Raw genomic sequence first — 23,671 nt, 5'->3', positions numbered from 1 at the left:
TATGAGCAAATTTCCAAGCATAAGGAAAAACACCTTTGGAATAAGAAAGTGAAAAAAGGTGGCAAAGAATAGGAGTAAGTTCAGGAGCACAGGTTTTGAGAACAAGTGGAGAAATACCATCAGGACCTGGAGCTTTCGTAGCATCAAGATTCATCAAAATCCTTCTGATATCCTTTTGACGGAAGACCACAGGAGGCATTGAATGGAGCGTGTTAGGAATGGTGGGAGGTGTTTTACCAAGGTCATTAATACATGAGCTGGAAGAAAAATGGGATACTAGCAGGTCAGCTTTATCCTTGGCTGAAGTGACAACAGAACCACCTGGTTTGGACAGAGGTGGGAGCAGAGATGGGCAAAAGTTGCGGCCAATAGCTTTGGCAAGAGACCAGAATACTCGGCTACCATTAGGGCAAGAAGCAAGTTTTCTACTCTTAGCCTGTTCAAACTCTAGTTTGGACTGATTAATAACTGCTTTACAATTGTTGCGAGCTTTGGTGTAGGCAGAAAATGAAACTGAAGAATTAGAAACAAGCCAATTACGATATGCAACGTTCTTCTCTTGGACAGCCTTAGCACATTTATTGGAAAACCAAGGTTTAGATAAAGGACGAGATTTTAAAGTGGAGTGTGGGATAAAGGATTCCATTCCTGCAAGAATAATTTCACTGACACGATCTGAGCAAACGTTGACATCAGAAGTTTTGAAACAGTAATCAGACCAAGGAAAAGAAGAAAAGAAGTCTCGCAGGTCATCACATTTTGCATTCTTTGTAATGCCAAACAATACAAGTTTGGGAATAGCCATGAGATAAAGGTTCCATTGGAGAAGAGACAATCACCAAGTTGTGATCTGAAGTGCCTAAAGGACCTCTCACTTCAACCTTGTACTTAGAAGGGTTGTTTGTGAGAAAAAGATCAAGCGTATTGGCTGTATGATTAGGATTGTCTGGTATTCTTGTAGGTAAATGAACAATCTGTGCTAGGTCATTAGTAATTGCAAAAGCCTCAGCATCTCGACCTGCTGGGTCGGTGTGACTAGAAAACGGAAGCCAGCTGGTGTTGTGAACGTTAAAATCACCAAGGAAAATTACCTCACTGTTAGGAAAGTTGGACTGGAGAAAGTCAAGTTGCAAAGAGAGGAAGTCAAAGAGCTCCAAGTGATTAGTGGAGTTGGGAGAACGGTAGAGACAACAGATGAATATGACACAATGAGGTAGAGAGATTTTAAGCCAGAGAAGATCAAAGAGAGGAGATTCCAAATTGCCAAGTCTCTGACAGGGAATATCAGAACGGACATGTGCACATTCTTGTATGATTCCTTTCGCCTCAAGTACCACCTTTGAGGCGAAAGGAATCATACAGCAAATAATTTGGACATCTGAGATGAGCAGTGGTTGAATCAACTGATAACTGAGATTCAGTCAGAAAAAGTACATGGGGTTTGGAAGACTGCAAGTGGAAATGGACATCGTTGAGATTGGAATTGAGACCACGTATATTTGTGAAATGAATTAGGAAGTCCTTGGGAGGTTTAGATCTTTTCGCAGATAAGCTTGCTCTATTATTTTGACAATTCATGGTGTATTCAATAGTAAGAAAAAGTGGGTGGGACATGCTGTATGAAGTAATGAAATTTTTGGATATGGCGTACATGTGGTAAGAATATACCCAGATCCTTGACATAACGTGGCCTCGACAATGCTCCCCGCATACACACTACTCAGACTCCCTCCAGTCACTATCTGGCAGAGTAGAGGTAGCAAGATTATACACTAGCTGATCCGGAAGCCTCCTAGAGAATTACCAATAGGTTTGGTCCGGTGTACTATCTAGCGGCCGGCCTGCGAACACCGTTTTAGAGCTGTACCCTCGAAATGTAAGGAATGTTGGATCTCGCCACGACATTCATCATAACCTCAAAAATCATCAATCATACTGCATGATGGAAGAGATAGGGAAGGGTTGGCCGGAACTTAGCTCTAGAGACTAAACATGGGTTCCACCACTTCAAGCCTCCAATAAGCAAAGTGGTGGTATTTCACCGGTTGATGAGAGTCATCTACCACCTAGTACTGCCTGGTAACATAGAGGGGCGGCGTTCCTCCATGTGGTGTGGGCGCCACACCTCGACCCCTGCTTACGTTGGTTCACACCTGGGTGGTCACCCACCGTGTACTTGTGCATGAAGGTTATACCCAGGATTACTAACAGTCCCACCATCGTGAAGGTGCAAGCAGAGGATTTGGCTGTCATAGACCGTCCGGACTTCACCGAAATTGGGTCCACTTGACTTGAGTGTCACCCGAATATCAGTTCCATCAGCGTTTTAGACTCCCAGGTAGCAAGAACAGCTTGTCTGGCATATCTGAGAGAATATCTGTGACAACCTCAAGGACCTTATAGTTTCCTTATAAGTGTGGGTCACACTGATAAAAATCCCCCCCCCTCCAAGAGTCTTGCAGATTCCCTCAAGTCTTGAATTAATTCACAAGGTTTTCAGTGTATAATTCCTCCTATCACGTTTGGGCAGAATTGTTTTGGTTTGTGCAGCTAAAGCTTATGGCTTCCTTGCACTATATGGCTAATACTAAAGTTAGCAGAGGCTCTAGAAGCGGCCAGCATATGGAGGAGTTCCTGGCAAACAGCAGCTTTGTTGTTATTAATCGTCCTAACAATCTTCCCAAATTCAGCTGAACCCTATGGGAGGCTACTCTCAATGCCAGCACGACTACCAGAACCCTTGCCGGCCACTGGACAGACTGGATGGTGCAGGAGGACTGGACCAGCTCTGACCATAGGGCCATCACCTTTACCATGCAAAGATCACTCTACTGAGCTCCAATAAACAGCCTCAAACAGAACAGATACGCAGTTAACAAAGCAAACTGGGATGCAATCAAAGTTGCCATCATCAACAATGCACACAATCTAATAACCGACCAACTACAGAACCAAACCCTGGATCAACACCAACATGCGGTCACAAATGCCATTGTGAGTGCAGCCAATCAAACAATCAAGAAGAGGATTCTGATGCCCGGTGCTGTCCCATGGTGGTCACGAGAACTCGACCTGCTCAGGAGAACCATGAATGAGAAGAGGCGTACCTTCCAAAAAGCCAGACGAACTTGCCCCCCCCCCCATGAGGTAGAGTTCCTCAGGCATCAGTACAGGGAGGCTAGAAACACATACACTGTAAAAAACGCTGTCCTGGGAACATCTGGTCTCCACTGTGGGCAACTCTGGCCCATGGAGCATCATTTACCGAATAACTACAAATAAGCTGCCCAGGGGAGAGGTGGTACCCTCCACCACCACTCCTCAAGGCGCCATGACAACAACTGGCAAGTCTAACCTGGTCATCACACTGACTACTTCTCTTTGCAATAGACTCCTTCAATGGCAGGTGCATGACACAGCCACTACTAGCGACCATCGCCTCATCACTTATCTTATAAAAAACTGTCACCGATTCTGCCATCCCTCATCAAGTGTCTATTCAAGATATTGCAAGATTCTCTACTAAAACAGCGAACTGGGACCGGTTTGACAATGTAATTCAAGATGTTCTTCAGGGCCCAGCTAGCAGCTCCTACCAATCAATGAACAGTGTGCAGAAAACAGACTTTGTGCAGAGTCTGCTTCTCAAAGCTTCTGAGGCTTCCATGAAAGTGTTCTAGGAACCCAAGATCTGTGAACCTGCCTCCGTAGCCAGGTGGGAAGGAGCAGTAGTGTGTATCACATGCTTCTTGATTAGACCGGGGTTTGAGCCCGTCACCACCAAATATGGAAGATGCGGAAAGGTCAGGGAATGACCACCGCATATCCCGGAGCAATATGGTCTTAGTTGCTAATGCTCCTAAAAAAAAAAACCAAAAAACAACCAAGATCTGTACCATGGTGGTCGCAGGAACTCACTAACCTGCCCAATTCTCTGAAGCAGCTTGCAAAGAGTACCAACATAAGCTATTTGGTTTTGTTTTTAGGAGCATTGGCAAGCAACTAAGGCGATATTGCTCCGGGGATATGCGGTGGTCATTCCCTGACTTTTCCGCATCCTCCGTATTTGTTGAGCATGGGCTCGAACCCTGGTCTAATCAAGAAGCGTGTGCTACGCACTGCTGCTCCTTCCCACCTGGCTATGGAGGCGCCACCATGTTCTATGACAAATGATACAAATAAACATTTGGCATCACCGTCACCACGAAATGCAACATATATTTTTGCATTTCTTTCATGCATTGAAAGCTGTTATGGTTATCTTTTGCAAATGTCTGATTAACACTGAATTTCCCACTGCACAAAATTGAAAATCACATCTACGTACAGTATACAAGGCAAAAATGTTAATTTTTTTAGATTTTATGATCTGTGGAATATCCTGCATATATGTCTTCTGAAAAGTCATATCATATGTTTTTTTTGGCATCTTACTAAAAGTCCTTGTATGAGGCTGTCGCAGACATTCTCTCAGATATGCCAGACAAGCTGTGCTTGCTACCTGGTAGACTAAAACGCTGATGGAACTGATATTTGGGTAACACTCAAGTCAAGTGGATCCAATTTCAGCGAAGTTCGGACGGTCTGTGATAGCCAAATCCTCTGCTTGCACCTTTCACCTTATTTGGTTTTTAGGAGCATTAGCAACTAAGGCCATACTGCTCCGGGGATATGCGGTGGTCATTCCCTGACCTTTCCGCATCCTCCGTATTTGGTGGTCAAAGGCTTGAACCCCGGTCTAATCAAGAAGCATGTGCTACACACTGCTGCTCCTGCCCACATAGCTATGGACGCGCCCCACCAATGCAAGCGAAGGACTGAACCTGCTCACATCGTAGAACAGTATAGAGACCGATTCAAAGCAGTCCGCTGTGAATATACTAACAAAATTTACCATGCCAAGCAGAGCTCTTGGCATTCCCTAGTCTTGACAAGGGAATGCCATAGTTCCTGGCATTCCCTTGTCGAGACTGAGGGGAAACGGAATCAGTGGGGTTTAGTTCACAAACTCATGAGGAATAAGCTGTGATCCATGGATGTCATAAACTTTGTTCACTCTAATGACCCATCTGACACTACACACTGGGAAGATACAATCAACCGGATTCTGGATGAACTAATATATCAGGACAACGCCAACTCTGACACTGACATCCACAGGAAGATTGCAGCACAAAATGTTAGCTTCCAGCCAGACATTATGGAGGAACCATTCACAGAGGAAGAAGTCAATGCAGTAATAAAAAATCAAAAAAGGTAAAGCTCCTGGTCTGGATTTTATTGAAGGCAAGATTCAACGTCTCTGAGCCATAGCTCCAATGATACTTCTTCAACTCTTCAACACCTGGCTGAGTGAGGGCAACTTTCTCTCATGTTGGAAGCATGCTAACCTGAGGCTCTTACCTAAGGATCCGACAGGTGCCTTCAAGGCATACCACCCGATTACACTGCTTCCCATTCTCGGCAAGGTTTTTGAGAGACTGCTGCTCTCCCATTTCCAACCCAGATATGAAGCCAATGGTTTGGCATCCTCGCTTCAATTTGGATTCAAACAAAGGTGCTCCACAATTGATGCTCTATCTAAAATTCTCAAAGTGACAGAACAGTCAGATACAACTTATGTATTGGCAATCTTCATTGACTTCAACTGTACCTGGAATTTCTACCACTGCCCCAAAACTACTTCTCTAACTGCAAGGTCATCAAAACAAAATATTACTGCATCACTCGACATCTAACCCGAGGCTGTCCCCAGGGCTCCGTCCTGGGGTCAGCTGTCTGGAATATGATACTCTACGACTGGCTCCTGAGGGACCACCCACACACTACTCAGCTTTCTTATGCTGACAACATGGTTATCATCGTCAAGGGCCCCAACCGTGCCACCATAGAAACCCAGGCTGCAGTCGTTCTCTATGCTCTGTCTGTATGGGCCGCGGAAAATAAACTGTCTCCACTGAGAACAGCAAAACCCTCCAATTGAAAGGCAAACTGGACTTCTCCAGACCTCCTACCATACGTTTTAATAGCCGCCCACTGAAAAACTACTGATCGGTGAAGTACCTAGGAGTAATTTTGGACAACCGGAGAACTTTCATCCCCATATCCAAGCTGTCAAAGAAAAGATAAAAAATTACATCACTATGTTAGCATGCTTTACCTGCAAGGACTGGGGTCTTAAAGGACCAACTCAGCGCCTTCTGTATTCAGCAGTATTCATACCAATTGTCACATATGGAGCTGCGGTATGGTACCGCCAAATGACTATATTGCACGTCAAATTCAGCAAATTCAACGACTTATGCTAGTACAAATGACTCTCGCATGTAGAACGACATCAACTGCCATCTACAGGTACTAACATGCTGTCTCCCCTTTGACCTCCATGTTGCTTTTATCGGATTCTCTTATGCTATTAAGAAGAATAAGGAAGCAGAATTCCTCTCTATTCAAACCCATACCGATACCGATATCAAACAGGAACATAAACGTGTGTGGCTAGAATTAATAAACCTATGGCAAACCCGCTGGAATAACTCCACAACTGATGAAACTACTAAACTTTTCCTTTCTGCTGTAACCTACATCAACAAACAACGTTCCACTTGGTTCTTCCCTAACGTCTATGTTTCCTTCCTATTAACTGGCCATGGGTCCTTCAAGAGATGCCTTCTAGAGTTCGGCCTAGTTGAGGATGCCCTCTGTACCTGCAGAGAACCCGAAGACTGGGACCACATGATTCACTCATGCAATGTATACTTAGACCTAAGAACCCAACTACTCCTAAACCTCCACACTACATCACTTCGGCCAGAAACCAAGTTATTGGAATCTAATGATGATTTTCATGCACTGACCAGTTATGCCAATGAGGTCTTTTGTCGTCTCTGGCATCACGTGCAACTCCCTAACACTCCTCCTGGATAACCTCCTCCACACAGCAACTGATACCCAGCACCGGAAACGTCCAGTCATGAAACTGCAAATTGCGGCCAGCCCTGTCGATGCCGCTCCGTGATTCTCCATTGTGACGATCCCGGACTCTTTAATTTAAAATTTACCTGTTCTCTTCTCCCTACCCACAGTCCTTCTCCAGGACTCCCACAACTGCACCTAGCACTCTTCCTGCTCCTTTCACCTGGTGGAATTCCTACGCGCTGTCATACCCCGCTATCTTCCACTTTCCTGTCTCTTCTCTGCCAGTCAAACAACACAAATCACACTACTCACACTGACTCTATATCTCTCCTTCTATATCTCCACTATATCTCTGCTTCTGCTTCTTATGCATTCTCCTTCTAGAGCATTACAGGTGGTGCATAACGGTATAAAATTGACTTCTCAATGCTCCGCTCCTTTCCATACAACCAACCTTTACATTAATAGAACTGCAAGAATCATTAAATAGATCTCCCAACAGTGCTTCAGGGCCAGATGGTGTTCATTACATTATGCTAAAGCGTTTACATGAAGAGGACCTGTGTACCCTGGCCCTCCCCACTCTCGCTCCTGCAGGAGTGTGGACGGCCCGTCAGATGTCTTTTAACTCCCTGGTCTGGCTCCTCTATGGACGGATGCTGGGAGGTTCCTTCCTGGTGATTGCACCTCCCATTAACGAAGAGACCAGTCAAACAACACAAAACACACTACTCACACTGACTGGCTTTACAATGTTAACAGAGCACTTAATGCGGATTTGTGGGAAACCACGGGAACCGCATAACAATAACACTATGTCCACTATATCTCTGCTTCTGCTTCTTATGCATTCTCCTTCAAGAGCATTACAGGTGGTGCATAACGGTATAAAATTGACTTCTCAATGCTCCGCTCCTTTCCATACAACCAACCTTTACATTAATAGAACTGCAAGAATCATTAAATAGATCTCCCAACAGTGCTTCAGGGCCAGATGGTGTTCATTACATTATGCTAAAGCGTTTACATGAAGAGGACCTGTGTACCTTGTTGATTTTCTACAATCGGATCTTCTCTGAAAATGCCTATCCTTCTTCCTGGTGGCATTCCTTCATTATCGGCATATCAAAACCAGGCAAAGATCCTTCCCTGATTCAAAATTATAAGCCAATATCTCTTGTGAGCTGCATAGGGAAAATTTTCGAAAGGATGGTTCTTACAAGGCTCAGTTACATCCTGGAGTCACAGAATCTCCTTCCAGACCATCGGTATGGAGTTTGGAAGAACAGATCAACGCTAGACATGCATATCAAAGCTGAATTTCATATTCGAAATGCCTTCATCATGAGACAACATCTAGACCTCTTTTCAAGATCTATTTAGATCTTGAAAAGACATTCGACACTACTTGGTGTCACGGTATTATAATGGATCTTTACCATCTAGGTCTAAGGGGACAGTTGACTGAAATAATTCAAAATTTCTTCCTACGATCTAGTTGTTACATCACAGTACATAAGGATTCCTTAATATATCATCATTCAAAATTTCTTGTAACTTAGGTATTTTCAGAGATAAAAAACGTACTCTCTACATCTCACATTCAAGAGGAAGGCATGCCACAGGGTTTGATACTTAGTCCAATGCTATTCACAATTCGAGTTAGCAATATGACATCCCAAAAAACATATGTATGCAGACAACCTTACCTTTTCCTGTTAGTCTAAAAGTATGAACACCATCGAACAGCAGTTCTAACTAGCCATAACTAAAATAGAATCCTGGGCTTCGCGGAATGGTTATTGACTGTCAGAAAATAATTGCACTGCCACTCACTTCTGCAAGCTATGGGCTCTCCATCCTGATACTGAACTAGAAATAGACAAAATTCCAATCCCACTTGTTAATACCATTAGCTTTCTTGGACTGATATTGGACAACAAACTAAACTTTCAAGCTCACATCACTCATTTAAGAACTACTTGTCTAAAGCATATGAATGTACTTCGATCAGTCTCATCCATGTCATAGGGAGCTGATCGGTATACCTTACTACACATGTACAAGTCCCTAATCTATTCATGCTTGGATTACGGTTTTCTAGTATATGACTCTGCTAGGGTAAGCACATTAGAACGACTTAAAATATTGCTGTTCTCAATATGCTGCTAAGATCCGAAGTCTCCCTTCCCATCCTTGTTGGGAGTACCTATATAATACCTGGTGGAATTCCTTTTATGAAAGTAAGCCACATGAAAACCGACCTGTGTCCCCAGACTTACCAAATATGAAGAACTTCTTCATACTTGGAATGTTGATCTAAGTGACATTTCTGAGGACACCACTCTTCCTATACGACCTTGGTTACGTTTTCATACCTCTGATGATGACTACTTTCTCTGATAGGGAAAGGATGTTTTAGCTCTTGCCCATATCAGACAGTTGCATGCAGCCCATGCCAACCTCAACTGCAATTCCTGTGCAATATACACTGACGGATCGAAAACTGAAAATGCTGTAGGTGCCGCAGCAGCAGTTTTCCCGTCATTTACCGTTACAGCCTCATTACCAGCCACCTGCAGTATCTTCACTGCTGAGCTGTATGCCATAAAGCTTGCACTTGAACAGATTGTTGAATGCTCTATTTCACCAGCCCTAATCTGTACTGACTCTCTCAGTGCAGGCTTTGCATTAAGGGAGAATTTCTCTGCCTGTCATCCTGCATTGAAAACTATTCACTATCAGTTACTCTCGTGCGAAGAGTCCAATCAATCAGTAACATATTGTTGGGTACCGGGACATTCAGGAATTCTGGGAAATGAGTCTGCTGATCTTGCTGCTAAAAAAACCTCTTAACCACATTCTCACAGCGTTTTCAGGTTCCATATACAGATTACAAGCCTGTAATTCACCAGGCATGTTATAAAAACTAGTCACGAATCTGGCAAAGTAGTACCAACAACAAACTTTATCAGATCAAACAAAAACCAGACTGTCTTGATTCAGACAAAATAGATGAGAAGAAGTTGTATTGGCAAGACCGAGAATTGGGCATACTCGTATTACCCACCTGTTTTTATTATTGGGAGATGATCCACCCCAGTGCACATCCTCTCAGACACAACTTACAGTTCACCACTTTCTTGTAGACTGTCCTCTTTATTTATCGATCCGTTCGAGTACCTTTCGGTTATTCAGCAAATTAGACGAATTCCAGATTTTATCTCATTTTCTTGGAAACCATGCAAACATAGAAGAATTATTAATATACTTAAATGGTACTGGCCTATAAGCAAGTATATAATTAAATTGTTAAAAGTTATATGGATATAAGAAATAAACTATGAACTGACACAATGGCCTTGATAGCCCTTGTGTCATTAAACTTAATAACAACAATAACTCCTGGATGAATGTTTACCCCTCACACTGATACTTACAGGTTAAAATTATTATTATTTTAATTATTTATTTATTTTTCATCACTGCTTAAAAGATATATGGAATTCCTTTTCAGTGATGATAAAATGCGGTCTTTAGAAGAATACTTTAAAGATGCTTTAATTCAGCATAACAAGCTAGCATCAGGATCCGATAGGTAAGTATTCCCTCCTGATATAATAAAAAAAAAAATTTCTGTTAATTGCAGTTAGTCAAAAATAACTGCAGAGTGAATTAAAAATAACATTTATTTTTAACATTTATTGTTACTTGTTATTAGATCTCAAAGAGCTTGCATATAAATGTTAAAAATAACATTTATTTTTAACATTTATTGTTACTTGTTATTAGATCTCAAAGAGCTTGCATATAAATGTTTTCTGTTATTGTGTCATCATATTATGCTTATGATGACAGTTGTTTTAAATCTCTTGTCACCTGGAAATGTGAAATTCTGTTTGTATTCAGTTTACGCATGTATACAATTTTGGTCCTTTGACCCCCCCCCCCCACCAGATCTGTTGATGCTACTAATAGAAATTTCTCAGATGTGAACCAACATAGACAGAAGACAAGATGTGGATTCCATACTCCTGCAGAGGAAAGTTGGTGGTGGTTGTAATAGATGTTAGATGATTCTCATTACCCAGCATGATACCATCATAATGATTACTGCAAGTATAAATCTATTATTACACACACACACACACACACACACACACACACACACACACACACACACACACACACACACACACACACACACTTGACTCGAATCTCTTCAGCCAGATAATATAAATGAGTTAAATGTTTAATTATGTTCTTGAATTACAAAAGCCACTGTCTCCAAAAGTCACTTGAATTACAAAAGTCAAATTCTATGTCTACATATTTACTGTAGATTTTTTTTTTTTTTTTTTTTTTTGAAAACCCCAAACACGAAAGCTATCAAAACCTATAGTACTTAGTACCGTGCATGGGTTGAAGGAGAAGTATGGGGGGAGGGGGGATGCCGGAAACTTTGCTCTAGAGACTAAACATGGGTTTCACCACTTCCAGCCTCCAATAAGCAAAGTGGTGGTATTTCACTGGTTGATGAAAGTCATCTACCACCTACAATATACAATTTATTCGCAAGAGAGGCTAGTGGGAGCCAGACGTGTTCAAAGCCACTAAGTGGATTTTCTTATTTATTGATTTGAAATTATTGTTTTTCTAAAACTTTTGATTTAAATTTAGTAGTGTAGCATTATTTTTTGATTTTCAGATTAATCTGGTGTATTTATTCTTTACTCGGCATTGTAATTGCATAAAAGTCATTGGTAAGGGTATCAAATCCACGTGTTACAAGTTGCAACTCTGCTGAGTGAGACGTTTTTTAGCCATATTTAGTTGCTTTATTGACCAATTGTTACATCAAATTATTTTCTATAAGTAGCTTATAGACCTAGTCAGGATCATCGAGACTGCGAGATTTGGAAGTTAATTAATACTTAAGTGTCCGTAGAGTTACCGTTCGTAATTTGCCGCCATTGTTACACGACACAACGTTACATCCCGAACTAAATAGCGTTAGTATAGTATATAATATAATATTGTCAATTAATCAGTAAAATCTATTAATTTTTTTAAACTTCGTTGTCAATTAAATTTTACTTTTAACTAAATACATATAATGACTTAGATTACAAACGTAACATAATTAATTAATACATAACTTGATACAGAAGTTATATAAACGGAACTCGTAGATAATACTTGATACTGAAAAATATATATAGCATTATAACTGTGTTGGAATACAAGTTTAGGGTTATAATTTTGTACTGAAATTGAAATTAAATCGAAATCATGACTCAGACCAGAGCAGCAAAGCAAAAGGCTCAAGCTAATGGGAGTGCTGTGGCTTAGAGGAGAACAGAGGGGGCAGTTGCCCTCTGAATCACAGCCTTTTAAAATGCACTGCTAGCATGATGTTTGTGAAGCAATCGTGGTACGGGACATGATATTGCCATGGGGGATGTCTTTGTGTGTGTGTGTGTGCGCGATGCACAGAGTGTAACAAAATCAGGCGATAACTCAGCGTTGCTATGGGCCAATATGAGAGCTTGAAGGACAGGGTGGATGCCCTCGAAGGATCTAAATTGAGGGGCCCATCATGCTCTCAGCTGCCCACATCAATGCCAGCACTTGCACTTGGTCATCACGCAACACAGCGGCAACCCCCAAGGCAGAATGCGCTGGTCCCACAGGAACTAATAGCTGTTGGTGACTCTATTGTCAGGGAAACAGGGAACATGCTTTGTAAAAAGGATAGTTGGAACTGCACCAGGGGCAAAGGTTGATGATGTTGTAGAGCGGATATCATCTTTTAAGGGCACAAAAGGTGATATAGTTGTACACATTGGCACTAATGATATTAAGAGTAGGAGACCGGCAGAATTACTTAACAAGTACAGGTCACTGTTGAAAAAAGCCGTCAATTAGGATTGAATTTGAAAGTGTCTGCAATTTTGCCGAGGCATGATAGGAGGGAGTATATGATGAAAGCCTTGTTGTTCAGTTGGGCCCTGGAAAGATTGTGCAAGGCTCAAGGGTAAAATGTTTTCCAGCCTGGTCTGTACTTGTTAACAGGAGAGACTGCTTCTACAGGGATGGGATACACTTAAATAGAAAGGGTGCAAGAATATTTACTTATGCTATCGAGGCAGTGTTAGGTGGGTCGGAAAACTGCTAGCTTGGGGGGGGGATACAAGGACTAATAGATTAACAGTAGCCACTGGCAGAGGTGAAAGCGATTCGTGCACTGCTATGCTAGGAGTTTGGTAAATAAATTTGATGAATTTGAGGTATTGCTCAAAGCATCAAAGGCAGATATTATTGGGATATCAGAGACGTGGTATCACACAGATATACGGAATGCAGAACTGGAATTTGGGGAGTACAATGTCTACAGAAAGGATAGACAGGATAGGAAGGGAGGAGGGGTTATGCTATTAGTTAAGAAACACATAAAATCCAAGGAAGTGAGGCTAGTCGACATCGCTGGACAGTGCAGTGTCGAGTCAGTTTGGTGTGACATAAGCATTGGGAGATCAAAATTGAGAGTAGGAATGTGCTATAGGCCTAATGACTCTGATGAGTATAATAAGAAACTGTACAGGGAAATAGAGTGTGCCAGTAAATCAGAGAGTCTTATAATGGGGATTTTAATTTCCCAGATATTGACTGGAATTTGTGGGTTGGTCACTCACACTAGCAACGCTTTTGTGGATTTATTGGATGATTGTTTTCTACATCAGCATGTTTGGGAGGCAACTAGAGGGAGTAATACTCTTGATTTAATTATCAGTAGTGATTCTTCATGCATTAAGAATCTGCAGATAAATGAACCACTAGGTGGCAGTGATCACAGTGTGGTGAAGTGGGATTTACTCAAAGAGGTAACTACCATTAGGGGTAAAGGGAAGGGCTATTGCTTTCGTAAAGGCGACTACGATGGACTGAGACAGTATTTAAATTCTATACAGTGGGACCAACTGATGATGTTAACAGTATATCCAAAATGGAAAGCATTCAAAGAACTTATCTTGGAAGCTACTAGGCTTTACGTACGAAATAAGAAATGTTGTTCAAGGTTTAGGCCTAAATGGATGTCAGATGAACTAATGAGACATATGGCAGAGAAGAAAAATGCATAGGTTACATATAAATTAACACATGACACAGAAGCCTATGATAGATATAAGTTGATCTGTAACCAAGTTACAAAGGAGGTAAGGCAGGCGAAGGCAGATTAAGAGAAATATTTGGAAAGGGATGCAAAGAAAAACAGCAAAGAGTTCTTTACTTTTGTAAACTCTTGTAGGAAGGGGATGAATCAGATTAGTCCACTTGATATCGATGGTTCAACTGTTGATGATCCTGCTCAGGTAGCTAACAAACTAAATGAATATTTTGCATCGACATTCACACATGAGGAGTTATTCAGTGAGGGGAATGCCAGAGGTGTATTCAACTCTGGCAGTAAGCTAGATAATCTTGTAATAACTGAGAGTAAATTGGAGGAGACATTGTTGAAGTTAAAAACAAGAAAGGCACCTGGGGTTGATGGGATCTATCCAGTTATATTAAAGGAGGCAGTAAAGGAAGTAAGCAAACCCTTAGCCGTAATTATGAGAGCTTCCTTGGACACAGGGGAGGTACCCACAGACTGGAGATTTGCAAATGTGACCCCAATTCACAAAGGAGGATCAAAGGCTGACACAAGTAATTATAGACCTGTGAGTTTAACTTCTGTTCCAGGAAAATTAATGGAGGCTCTGGTTAAAGAAGCACTGCAGGATCATCTAGACAAGACTTCAGTTATAGCTCGGACACAGCATGGTTTTGTTAAGGGGAAGTCTTGCCTGACCAATTTGATTGCATACTATGATGCAGTCACAAAAGAACTGGATGCAGGGAATAACTTTGATATTATATACTTGGATCTTAGAAAGGCTTTTGATACTGTTGCACATAGAAGACTGCTGCACAAATTGGAGCGGTCTGGCATTGGAGGCAAATTTCTGCTATGGATAAAGAGGTGGTTGAGGGGGGGGGGGAGAAGACAGAGAGTGGTAATCAATGGACACTGCTCATCGTGGACTAATGTTATTAGTGGAGTCCCTCAGGGTTCAGTGTTGTGTCCATTATTGTTTTCTGTATTTATAAATAATATTGATGATGGTATATCAAGTTTAATGTCCAAGTTTGCAGATGATACAAAGGTTGGCAGGGTTGTTAAGGACACTACTGACGCTATGCTGCTGCAATAGGATCTGGAAAGGTTGAGCATATGGGCTGAGAGGTGGCAAATGAAGTTTAACATTGACAAATGTAACATACTACATATGGGAAACAGCAACCCCAGAGCAACATATCAACTCTGTGGTACTACACTGACAGTGGTGGAGAATGAAAAAGACCTGGGGGGTAATTGTGCAGGCAGATATGAAGTTCTCTGAGCATTGCAGACGGGTTGCAAGAGTAGCTCATGGTTTCTTGTCAATGAAATACAGGAATTTTTCTAGCAGGGATAAGGAGGTGATTATTCCCTTGTATAAGGCAATGGTCAGGCCACACTTTGAGTACTGTATTCAGGTCTGGAGGCCTCATTTCAAGAAGGATGCAGAGCTGCTGGAACGAGTACAGAGAAGGGCAACAAGATTAGTGAATGGAACAAGGGTTGCTCTTACGAAGAAAGGCTTAAGTTTTGCAAATTACAGTGTCTGGAGACTAGGCATTGGCAAGGTGATCTGATAGAGGTGTATAAAGCCTTGAATGGTTTGAGTATGCTCAATGCTGATGGGATTCTTCCTCTTGCTCAGAATAATCACCTGAGAGGGCATAAATTCAAATTGAGGAGTAGGGTAGATGTGCGGAAATTTGCCTTTAGCCAGCGGGTGGTTGATTGGTGGAACAGACTTCCATCCCTTATTGTGGAAGTTGATAGCCTAAATAAATTTAAGGCTCAGCTGGACAGGTATTTCGAACGAACGGAGGGGTGAAGTGGAAGTTTTTTTTTTTTTTTTTTGTGGCTGAAGCTGCATCAGCTTGCTTTCTTGCATTATATATCTCTACTAATGCTAATGCTAAAGTACAAACATTATCTTTTATATTAATCTTTTCATTAGCTTCAGATCAGGCATTCCTTCAAAACTTAGGTTTGCTCACCTTTCTAGACAAAGATATAACTTATTGCTTCCTTTGCATTTAAAAATAATGAAATTTTTTTCTTTTATTGCAATCAGTATACTTTTCTGAATATTATTATTTCAAGAACATTATTCATCTTCTGAATAGCTGTTAACCCTGAATCTTTTATCTGTCCTGTCTTGGCATGGGCAGATATATTGTACTCACATATGAGTTGTAGATGTCCTTAACACTTTTCAACCGTTGGTGCTATCCAAAAGAGTGTAAATTTATTAAGGAGTGACTTCCATCTCATAAAAACTCACTTCAATAGTAACATATTTGGGTGACTTGTATTGGATTGCCTTTCTCTTGCAAGTCCTGGTTTCCTATCATGACAGGCACTGTGCACCTTTTATTTGTAGCTCTTAAATGTTATAATACATTAAATGAAATTTTTATGGTACAATTCTTCTGTATTGGTATGATAATTATACTTCTTTCTTCTAAAGAGGTAGAATTAGTCTTATCACATGTATATTAACCATCTAGTACTCACACACACACACACACACACACACACACACTAGAGACCTCATTTTAGGAAGGATGTAGAAGTTGTTTGAGCAACTGTACATTCTTCAGATGGGTTTCTGATGTTGTATGTGACCCCTCTCTCTCTTTAACCAGATGTCTAAAAATGGCAAGCCATGGTCTTTCTTGATTTTTATGGCGAATTTTAAAAAAAAAAAAGGCGATTTGCTGTTAAGATAGGTTAGAAATGTCATTTCGGTACCTCGCGGGATTACTGTGAGGATGTCATCCCTGTATCTATGCCAGAGGATGATGGGAATGGGTGGGGGGATTGGTAAGGGAATCGGTTTCAGATTACTCCATGACCAGGTTTGCGACGTCTGGACCAATGGTTGAGCCCATGGCTAGGCCTCAGGTTTGCTTATATACACCGTTCTCGAACATGACAATGGAAATGTTAAGACATAGCTGTATTGCCTCACAGATATCCGTGATGGAAAGTTTTGTCCTGTCACATAAGGTGTGGGCGCATTCAAGTCGGTGGCGGACACTATCTATTTCACATTATATGGTGATGCAGGTGTATAAGGAGGTGACATCGTAGAAGATGAGGAGGTCACTGTTGCTGTGGATCCTTAAACATTGTATGAGTTCCTCTGGCTGGATTGGATTGTGAAGTGTGTTCGGCCCACCAGTGGTTTGATGACAGTGGTAATGAAGTGAGAGAGTTCGTAGGTAGGGGATGTCCATGCCAAAAATGATTGATCGTGGGGGGGGGGGGGGAGAATGTCCATTTTATGGATTTTTGATAGACTCTAGAAGCAACCCCAGTTGCAGCCAATGGCATGAGATTCCAGTACTGTTTTTTGCTTATTTTTGCCTGGTTAAGCCATTTCCTCAGAAGAGTTCATCTTGTTTTCTAGACAGAGTAGAGAAGGTGGACGGCACACCTTGTATGTCATGTGATCGGCAAGTTGTTCCTAAGCTTTCGCCTGGTAATCCTGTTTATCCATAATGACAGTCACGTGTCCTTTATCTGCAGGCACAATAATGTCAGGATTGATCCAGATTTCTTTCAGGTGATGGACTTGTTTCTTGGTGACGCTTGGTTTGGCCTTTTTGTCGATCTTATTAAATCAAGTGCAAAGTGTGTTAGTTGTCTGACAGCACCAGGGGTTTCCCCCATCTCCACGTTGTGTGCTCTGTTTGTGTAGCACAGAACTCTGTGAAGGCCAGAGATTTAAAAAGTTAGTGGGGAGTGGAAGGATGTGTAGTGTTGTGTACTGTTGTTCTTCTGACCATTTAGCCATTGGGCCCCTGTTGGGACCCAGTTACCACACTTGGCCCCGGGGAGGCAGGTCAGGTACCCAGTAGATATTTGTACTCTGGCAGTCCCTGCCACCTAGTTTCCAAAGATTTCAGTGGCAAGGGCCTATGTGAGAAAAAAATATATAAATATAAATAAATACATAAAAAAAAAAAAAATAAAAAAATAATAACTAAATAAATAAAAAAATAAATAAATTTAAAAAAATAATAAAAAAAGAATAATAAAAAAAATATAGAAAGGGGGTTAACACTAGAATATAAAAGGCCAAGAGTAATATGTAAGCGTGGTTTAAATTTGGACATTATTAATTTATAAGTTGTGTGGGGTGTACACTGCGAGATAGACAGAGTAGGGGAGGGTGAGTTGAAGGCTGGGAGGAAAACACAGAGGTATGGGCACGATAGAGAAGGCAACCCCAGAAGTTAGTGAGGCAGCCCCAGGCCACACCTGATGGAGGAAGGGGTTCTTAAGCTGGGTGCAGGGGGAGGAGACAGGAACCAATCTCCCCCTGGTTGGGGAGGAGAGTAAGAGAAAACCAGGCTAGAGTGCTTGGTTTGATTGCCAATGTGGCTTGTGGCAGAAAAGCTGCTGATGTCTCCAGTGTCTGGGTTTTGGAGTCTTCAGTGGGATCAGGTACTGGTTGATCTTGCCTGGAGATTCAGTTACAGATATCAGCCCGATGGAACTTGGATGAAGCAAGTGAATTTCAGTTCAACTGAGCTTCGATGAGATCAGTGGTTGATGCTACTGGAGAGGGTACTCAGAATCTGTCTCAAGTTATTGCTCTTTGTGGTTTAGGCTCCTTAATGTTCTTTGTCTGTTGAAGACATCATGTGCAAAAGTGAAGTATTTATAATTGTCATGGGTATGAATTAATATATGTTCTTGGTCCTTTGGCAAATTAATAATCTTTGTGATCAAAATAGATCTCAAGTCTTCATAGTCAGGACAGTCATACATTATATGGTGCCAAGATTCGTCAGTGCCTCAGTGGCAGCATGGATCATATGTGATGACCAGAGACGTTAATTTTTCTTGTATCGACCTGTGGCCTGTTAGGAGGTACATTATGTACAGGCCAGGGTAAAACTAGCTTGGGGCTTTTGGGAACGTGAACATTATTACTTCAGGGATGAATTTCTTTGTATTTGCTCCCTTAATGGATGTTGCCCATCTGTCTTGCCAGGCTTGCTGCAGGTGAGCGAGAAGGTGCCTTTTCTCTGTCTTGCGATTGATTGCTGGGTTGGTGGTGAATCCAGCGGTGGTAGTGAAGATTCCTATGGACAGATGATACAACATGCTGCATCTAATTATTTCAAGATCTAGAGGGAGGACTCCAGTGAGGACTTGGAGAGCAGGAGTGCTCACCGTGCAACAGGCTCTGGTGATGGTAAGTAGTATTGCTCTTTGAATGGTGGCTAATTTCTTCTGATTTGTGACAATAGTTGCCCGATGATACCAGACCCCTGCAGCATATGAGATGGCTGGAATAAAGACTGCTTTGTAAAATAGGGCTAGGGTACGTCAGTTTAGACTCCAGTCCCTGCAGGTGACCCTTGCCACCAATGCTGTGTAATTTCTTATCTTCTTTTGGATATACTGTAGGTGTGGGAGGAAGGACAGTTTTGAGTCCAGGGTTACACCAAGGTGCTTAAGCTGGGTGCAGTGCTTGATGGTTGTGGCATTGATCTTAATCTGTGGTGGTCTGGTTGAGCTTAGGTTCCCTTTCAGGAGGATGCTGGAGGTTTTCTCAGCCGAGATTGTCAGGTTGTGCTGGGTAGTCCACTCCTGGAGGAGCCAGAGTGCTCAGTTAGCAGAAATTTCAAGCTGGGCTCTTGAGCTGGCAGGCATGGAAAGGATCAAATCGTCTGCATAGGCTTAGGACTTAACATGCCCAAGATCTTGATTTAGGAACTCATCCAGGACCATGTGGTCCTAGGACCTAGCCCTGTGGGCATCCCCTGTGGATCTTTCTGATCACCCTGGGAGTCTCTAGATCTGTCACATAGATAGCTTTTAATGCAGGAATAGAGATTTTGAGGAATCTGTGCTTGCCTGAGCCTGCCAAGGATGCTCAGCCACCAAAGAGAGTCGAACGCTTCGGCAAAGTTGACTGCAATTGCAAGGAAGTATTTTTCATGTGTGGATTGAGCAGATGTTATCAGGTTATTTAGTGCGTCTACTGTCGAGTGCCCCTGACGGAATCCATACTGGTTGTTGGCCTGTAGATTTCTGTTTGTATAATACTTGTGAATCCTGAAGAAGATTAGTCTCTCAAGGAGTTTGCTGAGAACAGTTAGAAGGCCGATTGGTCTGTATGATGTTGGCTGTTGTGGCGGTTTATTCGGATTCTTGAGAAGAAGTCGAAGATCAGCTGTCTTCCAATCAAGTGGAATGGATCCTTTTGCCAGACAGTAGTTGAAAAGGTTCAGCAGTAAGTATGGCATGTAGGCTGCTACTCTTTTGACAATCTTGGGCTCCAGAAGGTCAGGAACTGGGCATTTTCTGTCCTTGAGTTTCAATACTGCCCGATGAAGTTCCTCCAGGGTGAAGGGCTCTTCAATTTCTTGCGTGGTGTAGCACTCATTGGAGGTACACAGTTGGGTTTGTATTTGTGTGAGGTCAGAGATTGGTGGCTGGAAAATGGTACTGAGTATATTATTAATTGACTCCTCCCAGTTAGTGGTTAATGCGCCTTGTGGTGTGAGAGTGGTTGTCAGAACCTCTACTGTGGGGAGTTTATTGGTGGTAATTTTATATAGCACCTCCAAGGGTCGGCATTCCCAGTTGATGCCACCAGATGCTCCCAAGATGTCCTTTTCCTTTGGCGGATTAGAGCTGTATAGGTGTTCCTGGCTATTCTATATTGTCTCAAGACCTCCACCTCTGGCTGTGACCATGATCACCTTACTCTTTGAAAAGCTTTCCTTTTACTGTTTACTTCTCTGCGGAGGCGCTGCAGCTCTGGGGACCACCAGGGAACAACGCTGGGGAGCGGATTTTTTCATTTAAAGGTTGTGGTACAGGCGTTTGTAATGACCCTGGTAACAGTTCGCTGGTGCATTTCTGGATCCAGCAAGTTACAGTCCCCCATCGGGAGTTGCATGACAGAGATGTCCAGAGCTGCTATGAAGTTGTCCCAGTTAGCATTTTCTGTTTTAAATCTGTTCAATGTGAGTTTAGGATTCAATGGTTGCTGTTGGATTCTGGACATTTGGAAGGTTATGTTCAGTGGTCCGAGGTGGTCCAGGCCTCCTGGACACACCAGCCAGTGATGTAGCCAGCCAGCCATCTGTCTGCTAGCCAGGGTGATATCAATATTTGATTCCCAGAGAGTAGATGAAAATGTTGGCAAATTGTGTGGCCTATTTAATATTGTAAACTGTGAATTGGAGATAAACTCTTCCAATTGCTGTCCATTGCTGGTGCCACTATGGTCATCAGACCCCGCAAACCAAGCAGGAGAGCGGCAGTTTAAATCCTCCCCCACGATAATTTTCTCATTGGGAAAAAGGGCCACTATGTTTTTCAGATAGTTTATTGTTGGTAGAATATCCTCTCCAGGTCTGTTATATATAGAAACAACATAAAAGGTTCCAAGGGGACCTATGACATGCAGGCACACAGCCCAGGATATGCAGAGACTTGATGGTGGTGAGTTCTGGGTTCCTGACTACAATTGCCACCCAGGGAGTCCTATTATCTGCTTGGATTATTTTGTATGCAACTGGGTAACCACACACCTGTTTGGCATGGGTATAAGGTTCTTGAAGGATCATGATGTCGATATTTTCCTCATTTGCAATTACTTTTAGCTGGTCTGGAACTACCTTGGCCCGCTGCGCATTAAGTTGGATGAATTTGATCTGTTGGGTGTTGAACTGTTTAAGACGTAGGCCCATAATCAGTTCTACTTTGTTGTGCTCGTTTTGCGGTTAGATAAACTGGACAACTGTTGTCTCTTATTGAGTGATTATGAGGAAGTTTTGAGCTTTTGCAGTTGGCGCAGACCGGCTCGCTGGTTTTGTTGGGGCAGTCCTTATACTGATGTCCCTTCTGGGCACAGTTCCCACAGGTTGACGCAGCTTGAGTGCAGGTGTGTGGTGTGGCCAAACCTGCAGCAGTTGAAACACTTTGGGACTGTCACATGTTCTTTAAAATGATGGCTGCCCCATTCTCTCTTGATTTTTTATTGTATTCCAAGCTGGTGGGATTAACTCCACCACCCAATTGACATTATTATTTGACTTTTTATGAAATTTTGGCTTATTAAGCTCTTCTGGGACCAAGTCAGGGTGAGACGCTTACAGGTTACGGTAGTATAGTTCCTCAGTGATTTGCATAGATGTGGAGTCCTTGCTGATATCAAATATGATTATTGAAGGGCCTTTTTTCTTCGGTTGTTCTGCAGTAAGGCCAGTTGAGATGGCAGGATTTTTTATGATGTCTTCTATTTCTTTTGATGTCTCAGTTTCGATCAGTACCCCAACGTTTCGGGTCTTCCTGATCAATTTAATTCTTGTAGTTTTAAAGTGTTCCTTCAGTTTATTGACGACTGTATTCTTCACTTCCTCGCTAGTCTTAATTTCTTGGTTGCCAATAGGTTTTAGAATAACTAAATTTGGGGTTTTTAGTAGTGTTTTCCTTTTGGTTGTCGGTACAGAGGCTTCATTACTCAGCTTGGTAGCAATCCTCAGTGCATCTGTGTACAAACGCGGGCACTGTTGCATTTGGTTTAGCATTAGCATTAGTAGAGGCATTTGATGCAAGAAAGCAAGCTTGTGCAGCATCAGCCAAAAAAAAAAAAAAAAAAAAAAAAACCCACTTCCACTTCACCCCTCTGTTTGTTCAAAATACCTGTCCAGCTGAGCCTTAAACTTATTTAGGCTATCAACCTCCACAACAAGGGATGGAAGTCTGTTCCACCAACCAACCACCCGCTGGCTAAAGGCAAATTTCCGCACGTCTATCTTACATCTGTCTTTCCTCAATTTGAATTTATGCCCTCTCAGGTGATTATTCTGAGCTAGAGATAGCTCAGATTATTCTGAGCTAGAGATTCCTCGTGTCTCCATAAAAGCCTCTAATTTGGCCGCAGCCTTCTCGCATTCGATGTGCGTATTCAACAATAAGTATTCGATATTTGACTAGATGGTAATTATCTTTCCTCTCAGGGCTGTAGTTATGTGATTACTGGAGTCAATCATAAGGTTCTCCAGTTCCCTTCAGAAAGTTTTGACCCGGTCCATGATAGGGTCATCAGGGGGAGGAGAGTTGGATCCGGCGCCGTATGATTGTCATGAGGTGTATTTGGTTGCTCTTGAAGCTCTACAAGGTTGCTGTATCTTGTAGTATCAATGTTTTTCCTTCCTGCCATCTTCTGGGTTATTGGTTTCGTCTAATCATGACTCCTCGACAGACAAGTCCACAGGAGTGAGAAAGATTAGGTCACTTGTTACGCTGTCTCTCTCTGTGTTGTTTTTCCCAGCAGTTGGGTCGCTGCTTTTGCATTGGCTACAGACATATCTAGATCGAGCCGTGGCATTAATCTTTGGAATCGGTCTTCCAGAACAGCACTCTCCCAGGGTTCTTTTGCAGGGGCCATTACAAATCAGAAAAGTTTTTATATTTTTACCGCAGCAATCGCAAGTTTGTTTGGTTGCATGACCAGACATAATTATTAAAAGAGGGGGAACTTGGCAACGAACAGATGGTTAAATAGCACTTCCGTCGTGGCAGAAGGCTTCTGCAATTTTTTATATATATATATAT

At 42.2% G+C, this 23,671-nt stretch overlaps 1 protein-coding gene across 1 annotated transcript in view; it reads left to right on the top strand.

Moving 5' to 3' along the window:
• The window catches only part of asun (integrator complex subunit 13 asun), a 409,288-nt gene that overhangs the window by 56,012 nt on the left and 329,605 nt on the right, over positions 1–23,671 (top strand). The window contains exon 4 of the mRNA XM_090371642.1: positions 10,436–10,516. Within this exon, the coding sequence (XP_090227768.1) occupies positions 10,436–10,516 (81 nt within the window). The remainder of the gene's footprint in view (positions 1–10,435; positions 10,517–23,671) is intronic.

The sequence above is a fragment of the Mastigoproctus giganteus genome, chromosome 4 (genome assembly GCF_048544385.1).
Source record: "Mastigoproctus giganteus isolate SK-2022 chromosome 4, ASM4854438v1, whole genome shotgun sequence".
NCBI lineage: Eukaryota > Metazoa > Arthropoda > Arachnida > Uropygi > Thelyphonidae > Mastigoproctus > Mastigoproctus giganteus.
This window is presented reverse-complemented; position numbering and strand designations above follow the sequence as displayed.